General features: G+C 48.9%; 1 protein-coding gene across 2 annotated transcripts in view; it reads left to right on the top strand.

Moving 5' to 3' along the window:
• PTK2 (protein tyrosine kinase 2) overlaps positions 1 to 10,978 on the top strand; it is a 67,670-nt gene extending 56,692 nt beyond the window's left edge. The window contains exons 26-31 of one of the 2 annotated variants that reach the window (XM_078613698.1): positions 979 to 1,041; positions 1,678 to 1,720; positions 2,526 to 2,635; positions 5,683 to 5,838; positions 5,979 to 6,059; positions 7,156 to 10,978. In XM_078613698.1, the coding sequence (XP_078469824.1) occupies positions 979 to 1,041; positions 1,678 to 1,720; positions 2,526 to 2,635; positions 5,683 to 5,838; positions 5,979 to 6,059; positions 7,156 to 7,383 (681 nt within the window). In that variant the 3' untranslated portion in view covers positions 7,384 to 10,978. The remainder of the gene's footprint in view (positions 1 to 978; positions 1,042 to 1,677; positions 1,721 to 2,525; positions 2,636 to 5,682; positions 5,839 to 5,978; positions 6,060 to 7,155) is intronic. The other variant, XM_078613708.1, reaches the window with a different exon arrangement.
• Positions 10,979 to 16,203: the final 5,225 nt, after the last annotated feature.

Genomic DNA, 16,203 nt, shown 5'->3' on the forward strand with positions numbered 1-16,203 from the left:
CTTGTCTGGATACTGGCTATTTATAGGTTGAGTGCAATGCCATGCAGACTTCTCTATTTGCTGGGTGTCAGGCTTTTCTAGAGACTGCAGTAATACATTCTGTTCAGCACTGTGTAGCTTATGATTCTCGACGAGAAACGAGTGTGAGTTTAACACGTGTAGGCTTTCGCGACAAAATATTATTCATAATAAACTTTTTTGGGTTAGATCGCGTTATTTATAAATGTGTCGTAATCCTCCACCACCCGACACGGCCAATCAGCAAAAACATGTCACGTTGACAAAAGACGAATGGTTCACTACTTTAGCCTACCGGTGTGTTGAAGAGTGAAATCACAACATTTACAATTTTTGAGTACGACGTTTCGCTGGTAATTGCATCCAGCATCATGGGCAATTCGCAAGAATGGTGAGGCTCTGCTCTTGCTCCCGGTCTTAAATAGAGCAGCAGTAGATGACGTCATCATTTAACTCATCAGGTGCAAACGAGTGTGAGCTGGACTGGAATCTATCTGCCCCTTCCTCTTGTAGAGTCTGTAGTTAAACCCAAACATTGTTGTTATTTAAGTTTTGTGGCAGTTTCTTTTTTTACACTTTTCAACTAAGCTCAAAAGCATTAGCTCTGTCCGTCTGCCTTTCACTTTGGGGCGTGGTAACGCACGTAATGGTGATCCAATAAGAACGGCGCTCGTTTGCGTAAAGTTACGTTGCACTTAGGGGACCGACCGTGTCGAGAAATCCGGCGATATCGACTCAAGGCGTTTCTCACACCTCCCCGGCAGAGCCCCCGCTATCCGAGCCGTGCCATCTCGTCGTGGCCTCCAGACACGCTGCCTCCTTGCGGGGCCTCGCGTGACAGCAAGCGTCGTTGCCAGCGGTTACATTCTGCCCTGGACGAACACACGTTGGAAAGTGTTACAGAAACCATGCGCACGCATGGTTTTTCTTTCTCGTTAAATCAAGATTTTCTTTCTCCAGAAACCAGATCACTGGACGTCCCGGAACAGTGACGGCCTTCACGACAGCGGATATCGTGGAATGGTGCTGTGACCTGACCTGACCCTAAACAATCACCCAGTGCAGTCAACTCCCGGTTTACCCGCGGATTATATCCGGGTTGCGGATTAATCGTGTTTGCGACAAAACAATGTGATGTTCACGTGCCGGTTTTGTTGTTAGCCGCTCCTCACTCGTCGGGGATCAATGGCCCGATGCGCACTTAGCTACCCAGATCGACCGAGCAAACCGATTACTCTAAGAAACAATAAGAACATTCAGCAACACTGTCTTCCCATCCCCCCCATTCTACTGAGGTAAATGGTTTAAATATTGTTTGACACCGTAAAATTACGCATGTTTTGGCATTCATCCGTGTTTTAGTTGGGCCACCCCCCTCTTCCTTGTTACACCGAACAATCGGGCTGTAAATTCATTTTCAACCTTATTTTATTTTGCTCTCTCTGCTATGAAGAACGGCCGTTGCTCCAAACATCGGCTATTGTTATATATTTTCCTCTTTAGGGCAGCGTTATTGACTGAGCGTGTCAAGGTTCTGTTATTTATGCTCGTGCATGACCGCCGACGCAGTTTCACACCTATCTTTTTTCTTGTGTTGGGTTTTAAATGCTTTGTTTATATTTCACCTATTCATCGTTTCGAACGTATGCTTTGCAACAGAGCTCCGAACACCAACCCGTCTATCAGCCAGTGGGAAAACCCGGTGAGTGGTTCATTTGTCACGCATCCGGTTTTAATTTCTGAACAGTTTTACAAGGGTGAAGTTCTCAAAACTCGACAGTTGTTACGTTTATCAATGTGTTTTATATTCCTTGATGGGTCACAGTAGTTATACAATATTGGCACAAGTTGCTCGAAAAAACCTCAAGCATTGGCTTATTTAATGGCCACATTGAAATTTACAATTTCCACGAAATTCACTTAACGTTTGTACAATTAAACCCCTCGGTAATTGGTTCCACGAAAACGGTCATTACGTGATTTGGTCGTTATGCAATTCACATTTCCACTTCAAAAGCGCAGCATACACTGAATGGAAACAATGCCCCAAACGCTCATGAATAAACGTCGCTGATTGGACGAGGCCTGGTCAGACCACTTTGTAGCTCGCCGATTGGCCGAAAATGTCGGTCGCGTGCTCGTTGTGAGCCCGTCGTTAACAGGGGAATGGTCGGGAAGCGAACACATTGCGCTCTATGGAGGCCCGTCGTTAAGCGATTAGTTGTTAACAGGGGTGGTCATTAAGAGGGGTTCTACTGCAATGTGTAAAGATCCCTCGAGGTGTGTAACGTGCGTTGCCGTCGCTACACCGCCGTGTTTTCTGCCGGCGGTTGGGGTCGACAGGAGCCTTCTGATTTACGACCGGACATCTGAGTTTTAAAGAGCTTAGCAGCTCGTCGGATTCCTTCAGTCTTAAATAAAGATGCTGATTCTGAGATGAAGCGAGGTGAACGTGAATGTGGCTCGCCGAGTGTGAAACCTTGCATTCCCTTGGTCGACCATGTCAGAACCGCCGGCGCCGCCCAGGAAGCCGCCTCGCCCGGGCGCCCCGACCCAGCCGCCCGGCTTACCCGCCATGGTGACCGCCGCCCCCGAAGCCCAGAACGGGGGCCCTAAGGTGAGGGGGGGGGGGCCCTACCCTTGGCACCACGTGCTCAAATCCCAGCTGCACTCAGTTGGGGATGACAACGGCCTGCCTGACAGTCTCGGTTACAGAGAAGGGATTTGCATTTGAATGTAAAACTTGTTTAAATTCCTCGGCCTAACATCTCGACCATGCCAATGCTGCACTGCTGCAGTCTCTGGCCTAGGGGTACTACCAGTGGCAGCTGTCTCAATGTGGCACAAAGGTATACTCAGCACCAGCTTGAAAATGGGCATTAGTCTGCCAGTAGGGGTCGATGTTGCTACGTGGTGTTTTTCATTGAAGCAATTTGCGAGTTATCGATCGAATCTGGACCGTGTCACCATCATACATGGCCTTCTTCTTTTCAAATGATGCCACGGGATCAGTAACCTCCGCTGCGTAGCAGACGGCGTGAACTCCTGCAACACGCAGCAAGCATGCGACGGCCTCGCCACGTCACCGCAGCGCGTGCCATGGGCCTTTCATCATCATCAGCCCCATCCACTACTGGGCGAAATTCCTTCCCACGCCATCACTATCGCTCACGGTCCCTGCGTTGCTACCATCCATCTCCGGCACGTGAAGTGATCCAATTCCTCTCCCTCCTTTAGCCGCCTCCACCCCTGGTGTCACCCCATTCTCATCCATTGGCCGTCGTTCCCCCTCCAGCGAAGTGTCCCCCGCCCTAGCCCAGTTGCCTAGTTGTCAATGTGACGTCTTTGATTTGCGCTTGTTCCCAGAGCACGGTGACTCTATTGCTTATCAATCGCGAGGTCCTCCCGATGGATTTCGCTCAAGCTGTGCGTGCGGTACACGAGGCCGGTTTGTTCCCGTGCCTTCCTGTGCTCACAAGGGCTGCGACAAATGAAGTAATTTCATCAATTTGAAGTAATTGATTCAAGAGCCAATCTTCACTGTTCAGTCTATAGTGTCGCCCCCCACCTCCGCTCCCCTCCATCAAAGCGGTGGGCGAGAAATTTTTCTTTTGTCTGTCGATAAGCATCCTAATTTCACGAAACATTTTTATGCTGGCAGCAATTCATCTGGGATTGACTTTAAGGTTAAGAGGCCAACAGTGCGAGTTGCGAGTGCTGTCTCCGAATATATTTCCGAGTAATATTCTCGTGAACTCTGACCTACCTCATGAAAATTTAAACATTATTCTAGTGCCACAATCAAATTCAATTTGGATTTTTTTATTAAAAAGTGCAAACATCCCCCCCCCCCATAATTGTTTCCAAGAACATGGAGGTTTTTAAAATGTTGTCTTTTTGAGCGTTGTCTGCTAAGGCACAATTCTGCACACGAACACACACGTACACACACACAATGTCCCTATTCCTTGGGTTTGCGTTTACCCTAGTGTGGCTTCACATCTGAAAATAGCTTTCGGTTTCACGAGTGGTTTGCCTTACAAGGCATTTGGCATCACTTAATGAAATTACTTGGAATTGACGTGGGAGACTTGGGCTTCCAAATGTTGCAGGCTCGGAGACGTTGCGGCTGCCGTGCAGGTCTCTCGACAAATCATCTGCAGAAACTTTTTGGTCAATTATTCCTCTCCGATGTGTTTTTCTGGTTGTTCGCTGTCATGTCCGTTTAGCTCCCGAGCTTCTTCGAACGGCACGCGGTACAAACCAAACTTAGACGGCGGCAGAGCCGGAGAGCTCAAACGCAAAAACCCACGTGGCAAAAAAAAAGAAATCCCGTTGGTTGTGGCTTGCTGTCCCCTTTTTGCGCTTCATCAGTGTCGAGATGTTGGCTCGCAAAATCGCTTGGCATTGGATGCTCGACAGATCAGAACAAGATTGGCAATTGCTTTTGGAATATTCTTTCACACTTGTGGAAATTCAAGGTGCACGGACACGAACGACAATTTATGCAGAATGGCAGCAGTTGATATGACATGGCAGCAGGGTCTTGTAAACTGGGATATAAAGTATGTAGGTTTGCTTTCATGCAAATCATTTCGTAATAAAATCTGGATGTTTGCAAAAGGACATTCCGAACAAATGAATTATTTTTACCCTTTGCATGAGCATTATGTTTTAATTGCTTTTCTAATCCAACATTTGCTATTTTACAATGCATGTCATCAGCTATGCTTCGTGCTCTCTGTCCGGGTGGTTACGTTTACTGGGCTAACGCTCAAACATGCCGACCTTCTAATGACGTCCACCTGCATCTGTCGCCGTTGAATCGAGCTTGTTTTTCCTGTGTTTGTGCAAATTTTACGCAAATGCCTCTGTCTGCCCGTGACTAATGTTAAATTATATTTTCTTTTATTTTGCTCTGTGCCGCTGCTACCGATATCTGCGTGCCTACCAGCTCTGGAGGGTAAGCTGAGAGCCGTGTGTTGCTGTGCGCTGCTTTGTCCCGACGTGGCCTTTTCATTGTTGCGTGTCATTTTGACCTTGCTCCTATTTTTGAGCTTTTTAGCAATAGTTGTGCATGCTTACCGCTCTTATAGAGACTAACAGTCGCTTTTATGTTTTGATGCAGCATGTTGTTTCCGACCTGTATAGCCCACGTGCTTGCTCTTCCCCTAGCCTTGCTGTTGAATATGAATACAATAAAAAACGTCAGACAAATCATGCGTAAGCATGGATTATATCTACCGTTTCCCAACGTGCATTAGTTTAAGTCGTGTGCTTCTATCGGAAGCCGCCGTTGGACTTTTTAACCACCAGTGGAATGTAAGAATGTGTTACTCGTATGAGAACTGTGCTTATACAAGGTGTCATTATATCCAACTTTCACTTTATTTAATCAGTTAGTGCCCACCCCCTCCCCATAACGGACAGAGAGATGACAGACAGACAGCCTAATGCATAAATACTCTCAACCCTAGTTCGAAAACATTGAATAACATAGACGAATTGGCGTTACATAATCACGCGGACATTACGCAGAGCTCGTGGCGTGATTTCCTTCTTGTCACGCATTCACGAGTTGAGTTGCCCCCCTCCACCCCCTGCACTGCCCCCCCGTGCCCCCCACCAGAGTTACAATCGAAACGTCGTGCGCGTGTGACTCAGACCCCCCCGCAGGAGATCACGCCGCCCCCCACGGCCGACCTGGACCGCACCAACGACAAGGTGTACGAGAACGTGACGGCCCTCGTCAAGGCCGTGCTTGAGATGTCGGCCAAGATCCAGCCCGCCGCGCCCGACGAGTACGTCGCCATGGTCAAGGTGAGGGCGCCGACTCGCCACGAACGCACCCGGCGGTGCGGTGTGTGTGCGCGTGCTGCTTGCGGTGTGCCGCTGTCGTGCGACGGGACTTGGGCGCGAGCGTCGCGCCGAAAGTGACTGTGTCGCCGCTCTCTCCGCAGGACGTGGGGCTGTCGCTGAGGACCCTGCTCGCCAGCGTGGACGAGGCGATCCCCACGCTCCCGTCCTCGTCTCACAGAGAGGTGCGTGCCGTGACCGCCTTCCGATTTGCAAAGTTGGCGGGGTGCCCTGTGAACCCCAGTGACTTGAACCCGGAGACTTGAGTTTGATGCACAGCCTAGGCCAACATCGGTGGTGAATGATATCTGAATCGGTCCAATCCCCCTCTCCCTCCCTTCACCAACCTGCACTGACCAGCGTGGTGAAGTATGGTCAAACAACTGCTAGGACCGACACGACGTGGGAAGGCATTCGTCCAACAGTGAATTGACAAAGGACCGTAAATATTTATAGTTACCCTGACCATTCTGCTTACAGTCTGTCTCGGATGACACGATGATGTCCACGTGCTTACCAACAGATTTTGAAAAGCATTGGTGGTAGCGGAGACTTGAGTGGGAACCGGCAGTGCGGTGGTTCGCGCACTGCGGTCCAATCCCACCAATGGCTATGCTTATCAGTCCATGGCTTTGTGATATCTGAATGTTTTCTTTGGCCTTCATTAGGTCGTTTTGAGTATTTTAGAGAAATTTGGCTGCAATACATTTCCACGTGATGATAAGCCATTTCGTTGAGCTATCACTTATGGCTAGGTCGCTTCTGAAAAGAGCTACATAGCTCAGTGGGCCTTACTTGATACAATAAAAAAATAGTTTCGTTTAGTTTAGGTCTGTTCAGCCTGAAAATTAGTACCTGGAACGGTATATGAACATCCGCCCCAAGAGTTGCTCGATAACAGCACTTGCCCTGTGGTCGATGAGGAAAACCGGGGAGCCCTGTGTTGCACGAGTGACGAGTTGGATTCAGGTCATTGGCTTTTAAGTCGTTCAACACTTGATGCAGCGGCTGTGGTGGGAGCTTCCTTGGCTTGGCCCATTTGGCTCATGATTTTATATATATATCATGATTGCCTAGCATAGACCCGCATGCCCAAATCGCCAAGCAATCAGCAACAATGTATGGTACGTATGTTGAACTTCTTTCGCACCGTATGTAGCCAACGGTGCTAGCCGGAGGTGTGAGACAACACGAATGAATGCATGATAGATAAGAGTTAATACTTGTCTTGAAATCGAGGTGTAAGGGTGGTGTGTTGCCGCCCATGCCGGGGATGCGCAGGTGGAGATGGCGCAGAAGGTGCTCAACTCGGACCTGGCCGAGCTAATCGGCAAGATGAAGCTGGCGCAGCAGTACGCCATGACCACGCTGCAGCACGACTACAAGAAACACATGCTCACCGCCGCGCACGCGCTCGCCATGGACGCCAAGAGCCTCCTGGACGTCGTGGACCAGGCGCGCATCCGCCTCATGGCGCCGGTCGCACCCGCCGGGGGCGCCCGCTGGTGATGGCCCCGGTCTCGCCCGGCCGACACCCTCCCCCCGCCGAGACTCTGCCCTCTCGGCGATCCACGCAAGAGCGCCGGTTTGAAAGCTTCCTCGGCTGGCATCGCCGATCCGCATATCTATCAAGGGCCCCACACCCCGCCCCCCCGTCCACCACCAACGCGGAGGCTAATTTTTAATTTTTAGAACAATCGATTTCCTGTCCGTCACTCATTTCTGCCGCGGAGTCGTACGCGCGAGTCGTCGGGCGGTTCGCGGCTGTCGGCTGGTGCGCCCAGGGGTCGCCACCGATCCAGGTATTGCGCCGGCAAAGTGCCGCCGATTCGGTTGCAGTGACGGTGACCGTTACGTGCTGCCGACCCGCGGGGGGCGGTTGCCTGCCTGGCCCTTGGGGGGCGGGGGGTGGGTGGACGATGACCCCCCAAAACTTTTGCTGCAACCGTACCAAAAAAAAAGTAACGACCGGCTTGTGACGCGCGGACGTTGTCGTTCATCGTCGGCGCGGCGCGTGCGTCGGGGCGGGGGACGTCGGCTTCGCTCGAGTCCGCTGAGATTCACTACCGCTCCGTGAGGGGTGCCTTCTTGCTAATGCGAGCAAGGGGGAGAGGGGGGGGGTGTGCCGACGTTCGCAAGTGACGGCGCTGTGAGATTTTATTTCGGTGAGGGGGTGGTGGAGGTGGGAAAGAAAAAAAAACGGTAACGCGTCGCTGTTGTGAATCATTACCTTGCATGGTAACGCTCGGCCTGGCTCGTGTACGCTCGCTCTGCGACGTTTGAAGCCAACCCGGCAGCTCTCCGGGTTGGCAAAGGGGACGAAGACCTCCGCACGACAAAGAAGGCACGCCCAGGGAAGGGCGTTCCACGCGGGGTGGTGGGGGGGGGATGTTGGCCTGGGCGAAAGAACAAAACTGCAACAACTGCAGTGAGTAGTTACCCAATTAACAGCGGTGTCTTTCTTTACAAAAAACAAAGGGAACAAATTAATCTGGGTAAGAGTGTTGACTGTTTAACATTAGCAAGGAAGTCTTGTGCACGACTGCATAGGCTTAAGTACTGTTTGCATGTTAAGAAAAGAGCTACACCCATTATTATTAATTATTATATCCTGTATAGCAGTGGCTTATACGAATCATTTATATACTGTAATGCAAATGTAATTGGAAGTGCTCGTGTACTTGCTCTTCCTGAAAGCAGGTCTGCTAACCAAATGTTACTCAACAAACTGTCTCTTATTGGGGGGGGGGGGGGGGGGTTTGTTGGTTGTTATAATTAAGTGATATCATTTTCTTGCAACACTGGTGTTCGCAGGGGGTGTGCGCTAACCTACATTTTAGGTTCTGTTTCCAAACGGCTGTCATTTGCCAATGCAGCGATTGGTACTCGAGTCGTCAAAACATAGGGTGTTTGTGTCTGTTGTACATTTTATAAAGTCCTTTTTGTACAAAAACTCAGCGTTAACCAGCTTGGTAACAAATTCTGCAGCCGGTTTTAAGGGCGCGTCTTTTCACAATTTGAGTGAACACTATTCATTGATTCCGCCCCCCCCCCCCTGCCTCTTGACCGTCTTTCACAGATGTCGACGTGACGTACGTTACCGCCCGTTAACCATTTAGCCATATAATCTGTGGCCAAACGGCTTCCGGGTGGCAACAGTTGGACCATTTTTAACCGGCACGCGATGCGCACCAACGCGCGTGGAACAGCCCAACGTTTTTGTCCCTGCTGCCTGACGCTCCCACGCGTCTGCTCGCCTCCGACTTGCGCAAAGCCTTCTACCGAAATGTACGACGTTTGGCATTGGATAATAGAACATTAAATATTAACTTTATTCTCGGCAGCTGTAACAGTATTCACACTGGAATCGCTTTCTTTTTTTCCTCCCCCTCCCCTCGCTCTCACGGCACCGCCCGAGGGAGGCGATAACTTTCGGCGTCACAGCTTGCTGCGCAGAGAGCGGTCGCGGTCGGTCCTAGCCTCCGACGGCGGCGTTTTATCGACGACCCTTCGGATGACGTTTTGCTCTTCCGAAACGACAAGGCGGGCCCCGCCGCTCATGCTCCACAGTTCCACACGCTGTCGCGCTTGCGCCGTCCTTATGCATGAGTGTTGTGAGCTTAGCGCGATGACGGGTTGTTGTTGTTGTTGTTGTCGGTGCTCTCTATAGTCTGGCGGGCCCGTCTTCTGGGTCTGCTGTCACGGCAAGCACTGAAACACGGCACGCGCTGCTGTGTCACGGCTGACGCCGTACGGCTATTACGTGGCGGTTATCTTGCTGTATCTGCTATTTACTTTATATCCCGCTTCTGCCACAGGAGAATGTAGAAGGAGTTCATTAAATATTTGTTTTCTTCTCATAACTGTATATTTGCATTTTTAAAGAATTGACTCTAAATATATGTTCCCTTTATTCGAGAATCCAGGTAAATTATAATAGATGAATATTCTCTGGTAGAATATGAGATGTACAGATTATGCCTGGAGGGCCTGCCAGGCCACATCCCATAAGTTTAGCAGCCAAAGTCCCGTAATTTTGTCAAATATTTGGTGCTTTTTTTTTTGCTTTGTACATTGGTTCCAGGATTCCGGCTGCGCGGTTCCATTTTGAACAATGACGGAAAAACGCGTCCATGGCAAACGCAGCAGCGCCATCGCCGTTCCCCTGCAGACAGGCCGTCGATGCTGCGCTGCGTGCACTGTGACGCGCCAAATCATCGGTGGGCTTTGCAAATGCTGTGTTGTCGACTGCCCGTGGTGACACGAGTTGGACTAGAGAAGAGGGATCTTTGTGTTTTTTCTGGCCATTATAAAGTGCGTATTAACACTTGTTTCCCCTACCCCCCCCCCCACTCGAATGACGTTACCCCTTGCCGATATGTGAAAATGTGATATACAGGGCAACGTTAACTGCGTTCAATCACAAACGGATTCAGAATTCCCTTATGTAAAAACTGCTCCGCATATCAAATGCTATTATCCAATGTAGCTAACAGCTCACATTTGTTTTTCTTTCTTTGTCGCACCGCTCTAGAGAAAGCATTTTATATCGCGGGAGGTTCACCATGACCCAGATTTCAGCATGGGGGGAGGGGGGGAGGTGCATGGTTGCATTGTTGAAATCAAATGTCAGCTGTGAATGGGCGGTCCATGTAATGTCGATAATTGGCTTGTACGGCATGGTTCTTGGTGTTGCAATTGGCAGTGATGGTCGCGCCAGAACGAGGTGCCCTTTCCTAGATTTCTGGAGAGACGCCTGCAACGCTTTTGATGATGATGATGAAGAAGGGCATGGGGCGCTCTTAACTTTGAAAAACAATCGCGCGGCTCTGCACCTGGTTCAGCCTGAAGAGAGGAATCTTGATTGTGCCGTGTGTACGATAGAATTGCCCCCCCTCCCCCTTTGGAAGCAACCCTAGGTTTATCGCATCTTTGGGAGGTGATACCATTTGTAGTCGTCCAGAGTGGGATATTTTTTTTTTCGTCGTTCATTCTAGTATTTTTTACCTCTAAATCTCACTGTAGTCGGTTGACGTTTTCATGTCCGTGCGTTTGGTTGCCATGTATAAATAATCATTTTCTAATAAAAAAAATACAACAAGAAGAGGAGGAAAGGTGTTCATCTGCTGTCTTGGCGGCTGTCAGTGAAGGTGCCGGGGCTGGGCCGCTCGCCCCACGGGGTTCGAACCGATTCCACTGGTTGCAGCCACTCTGCAATACCAGAGGTTCAAAGGAACTTCTGGTTTCCTGCTCAAACTGAGCCTCGAAATGTGCTCGTCTCTTGTCTGCAGCTCTGAGCCAGTGATGGAAATTCCACATTCTTATGGCGGGGAGGGGAGGGTGGTGGAGGGGAGGGAGTCTGTGCAGAGGACAATTATTTTTGACTACACAAAGTCGGAGTTTTTTATCGACCCGAGAGGGATGATTAGCTGAGTCAACACCCCCCCCCTCCCTTGCACCTACCAGGAATTTTACTCGCAAGTTTCCGATTGCGAACTGCTGGCTCTGCAGTTGAGCTTCCTGGGCGGATACAATCATGTGCACATCCCAGTTTATCGTCTAGTAACCATTACAACACATAAGCTACATCATGCGTTGGTTTATTTGACTTAATCTTTGTTAAAATATTTTTTGCGATAAATGTTGCAAACTGATTTCATTAACAAAGAGACAGTGCAGCTAAATCCGTTTGTTGTACTGAGCCGGATCCCAACGTGTGTGCTGCCCACTTTCATTTACCCGCAGAGACCAGCGTGGTGAAGTATGGCCACATAAACCACCATGACCTGTAGAGGGCATGGGAGGAGGCCCGCATACAGCAGTGGATTGACAAAAACGACTGCGTACGCGTACATTACGTGATAATTGCAAACGGTGCTAGCTATTGATATTAATTACAAGATTTCGTTAATTATATGTTCTGTGTATGGTATATGTGAAGTTGTCAGCGTGTTAACGCTATACGAGTGTCATACGTTTCCAGTGAGTCGTGTTGCAAGAACCTCGATAAAGTGGCCACAATACTGAGCGAATACTCTAAATGCTCTGTGCGTTGAGAGCTGAATTTATTATGCTTGCCATCACCGGAGGGATCAAGGGGGAGGGGCAGGCCACGGGGGTGGAGGCGGAGGGTTTCCATTTGCACAGCTGAATTGGTTGGGGGCCGTAAATTGGCCACAAAGGTCACACTGGTCCATGTGATTATCAGACACAATGTCATCGTCACGTGTCGCTGTTTTACATCAAAATATACAGGTTGTGGTCTGGTTGTGGTTTGGGTGTCGTCAACATACAAGAAAATAACGAGTGAAACGCTGTTCTGTTTTTCCACACGCAAATACAGATGTGGATTAGTCCATCGGGCTAATCAAACCAATATAATCCATCTGCGTTTGCTTAAGCAAGTAAACTGTGGAATGGTTTCGACATTCTGGGGTCTCTCGTCAACAGGCTTGTTAAACAAATGTTGCGGAGGTTACCAGCTGTTGTTGGCAAGAGCGTTCCACCTAAACTATTGGACCCTGTGCAAACGCAAACGGCAACATTGTCAAGACGTCACGTATCTCTTCGCCGAACCGAGTACTGCTTACAACCATCGTTTTATCATTGTGCGTGTTTATCCAGGAAAGGCTCAATTGAGTCTCCAAGACACCTTTTCAGGAGGGCCGTGGCAGATTTTTCGCGGCAGTAAAATCATGCCGTGCGGTGATCCCAAATCGAGTCATTTGCAAGTACATGTTTCAGCAATTTGGGACGTTGTGACCAATGCCAATTACGTTGCCTATTTATGTTCAGATATGGGCAGCAAACCGGTGCACCCAGAGGAAACCCCACAGCTCTACGCAGAAAGTCTCCCGAGTCGAGAATTTTTCACGCAGAAGCCGTCTTGCTTTGAGACACGAGTGTTTGCGCTGTGCCATCTTGCCTCGCCTCAATGTTCCGCAATAGCGCATCGTGCTCAGTAAATACGGATGAAGTGGTGGGTGTAGTGGTTAGGGGGGCACTGCGCTATTGATTCGGTGACCTGAGTTGCTACACTGCCGTATATTTCACAAATGTAACATACGACAGAGATGTAATATACGGCATGAAAATGCTCAATGGAGCGCACAGATCCACAGTTCAACAATGCAAATCTGACAATTCCCGTTGATGAACGAGGCATAAGATTCGTTTGTGTCCATGCAGCATGACGATAAAAGCACCTCGTGTTTTCTTTTTTAAATGTTATTTGAAGATTTGTATTATAATAGAAAATCATCAATCATTTAAATACGTGACAAGCAACGAGATTAGAATTTGCAAGTGCCCCGTGTGTGTGCTCGCGCGGTGATTATTGTATTTGCAGAGTTGAACGCAATATGCAAAGGATTACAAACAGGCTCGCCTCTGGGTTATAAGCACAATTTGCCTTCGCCGGACATTCAATTAAACCGTGCCTTTTGTGTGTGTTTTGGGGACACATTGGTCTATTGTCCAGCTGTAGAATAATAAGAAAAGAGGCGCTATTCTCAATGCGTAAGCTTATTGTTTCTTCTGCGCCGTGTTGAGAGCCATCGAGCCGTAGCGCCTGTGTGTCACGCGAAGATAAGTGTGTTTACGAGTGGCCGCAGCTGTGCCACCCCGGGACTCATTTCAGGTCATTGCGCTGTCCCGACCACAGGTGAGACAAGTGTGGCGAGCAGTGGTGACATCTTAAGCATTTTAAAATGTATACATATTTCTTCTAGCGGCTGTAAATGAAACATCGCACGCACTGGAGCCGTGTGAGTTTATTTATCCGAAGAACTATTTCACCTGATTGCTCGTTGTAGCTTTTTTTTGTTAGCCGGGAGCCCCAGCTATGGTCACGTGTCTTGAAGCCACAAACTGCTCTGTTGTTCCTTTCTCGGTCATGGAAATGCCCCCACCCATGCCACCTCCATCCAATGATAAAATAATCATTTACACTTGTAAAGCAAATCTAATCCTTAGATCCCACCAATGCGCCACCGTGTATGGAAAGCAGAGAATAAACGGAACCTGCAGGGTAAACGGGCAGAACTACCAGGTTTGAAGAGGTGAGTGATCAAGACGACCTTAACCATATCTAACTACTCTGATTGTCTTGTTCGTAAGAGGCAAAGCCTCGTTCCAAAGCTTGGAGGCTGCACTGGCAAAAGCCCGATCACCCTAGCAACATTTGTATTTATATTTACGCGATCTAACCCAACAAAAAAAATAACCCGTAAAAACAAAGTTTTTCACTATAAATCCTTTATATGCGTGGCGGCTAGAGTCCTCTCGTCCTCTGGCTTGAGATGGCTGCCACCTATGGGTCAGATGATTGCCTGCCACCATTAAAAAAAATTTTCACGAAAATAAATTGTCACGCACAACGAGTCTGTGTGCAAAATGTCAGCTCGATTGGATCACGGGAAGTGGGTTAAAAAACGACCGAAAGATTTGCACGGTCGTAAGCGCGCAAGCAAGCAAGTGAACTTAAGGATTTAAAAAAAACCTGTATGATACTTAAGGCGATTCGAAGATCTCAGGGACCTCGTTGGAGAGTGAACGTGGGTCTGTGTTCCCTGTACATACTGCAGGGGACGGAACCCATTGATTGGCCGCACCCTAGTGCGCTCCTTATAATCTGACTCTCTCGTCCCACCATCCCATGTCGTGTCCCCCCCCCACCCTCCTCGCGTCCTGTTGTTGGTCTTGCTAACCTCTCGCCTGACATCCTCGCTCGATGTTTTTGCACATCGCCATTTCCGTGCGTGTCACTTTGTAAAGTCACATCTCTTGTCCCGAGACTTCTAAAGATTGTCGATTATCATTTGTCCTACCTCGCTGCGTTTAAAAAAAAAACTCTTTTAATACTGCTCCATGGAATACCAACTCGCTTTTACTCTATAGTTAGCAACCATGTGTGTGCCCAGTAGGTCCTTAATGGGACAATACATTGCATGCACTCTTGGGATGCTCCTTTGGTGCAGTGATGGTTAGCACAACTGGACTGGCAATGCGGACGTCACCGCAGTTAGTCGACGGCAGGCCACGTGCGGTGTGGTCAAATTTGGGTACTCCCACCTCTTACAGCGTGGAAGAGTAGGCCAAATACCATCTACACAGGGGCTCTCTCTCTCTAGAGCTCCCCTCTAAGCCAGTGTTCTTCACTAATTTTCAGAAGTCGGGGCCACATTCGCCGACGAGACATCATCAGTGTGAGGGATGCCACACATTTGAAACCATTGGGATCGGACAGCACGATGAGGATGGGGGGTGTTTTCACTTTTGTGCATAGGCAAAGTTTTACTTCTATATTTGGAGGGGGGGGGGTCAGGGGTTCGCTTTGTCCCTCACATAATGAATTGCAGGTGCACGTAATTTATTTTACATTTTAATCGTAAACGACTGAAAATAAATTAACAAAGGTGTCCAGTTTGGTGGTGGTGGAGGGGGGGCAACACTCTGCCCATGCATTTGTGTATAGTCAGGGGGGGGCGCATTCAAGGCCACCAGGGGCCCCCAGTGGACCCCCCGTGAGCCTTGCGATGAAGAACTCCGCTCGAGGCAGAGGGGGGGGGGGGGCTCTGTCCCACCAGCGGTGGCTTTCGGCGAACTAATTTCAGGGGGTATTTTTTCTAGATTTGAAGCTTTCGTGACTGCAATGATTCATATTCTTAGGTTTTATGGGTAAAGTCACGTAGGTAAAAAAATTTAATAAAAGTAGAATTAAATAAATAACTAGATAGATAGATAGATCACGTTTCGGAGGCAACACAAGCTTTCACCTGTCCACCTGAAGACGGACGCTTGTGTTGCCTCCGAAACGTCGTGATTTTTATTTTATTTTTTATTTACTTTTATAAATAAAAACATTTTTACCTACGTGACTTTACCGAAAAAAAAGCTAAGAATATAATTTCAGGGGACTGCAACATCGCGTCGAAAAGAAAATTGCGAACGATTGCCCGTCGGGTTTCGTAGCAATCGACGGTGTCTTTATTCGAGAATATGGTATTAAAAAATAACTCTGAACAAGAAAAAAACACTTTTTTTAGTTTAGGCCAGAGGTCGCAACCGGGTACCCGATACCTGTACCCTACCCGATACCCGGCTACCCGTACCCGGCCGGGTACGGGTATGGGTACCCGTTTACGACCCTGGTGCGGCCGGGTACGGGTAGGCCGTGAGTCACTGGTGAGTAACTGTTTGTCACTCATTTCCCAACGTCTTGTCTCTTCTCACAATTCAAGTTCCTAGAATCAACCCACCCGCGCCTGCAACATGGCTTCATCCCAGAGGTCGCAATCAGGTACCCGATACCCGTACCCGGCCGGGTAC

The sequence above is a fragment of the Lampetra planeri genome, chromosome 2 (assembly GCF_965212315.1).
Source record: "Lampetra planeri chromosome 2, kcLamPlan1.2.h2, whole genome shotgun sequence".
In the NCBI taxonomy this organism is placed as follows: domain Eukaryota; kingdom Metazoa; phylum Chordata; class Hyperoartia; order Petromyzontiformes; family Petromyzontidae; genus Lampetra; species Lampetra planeri.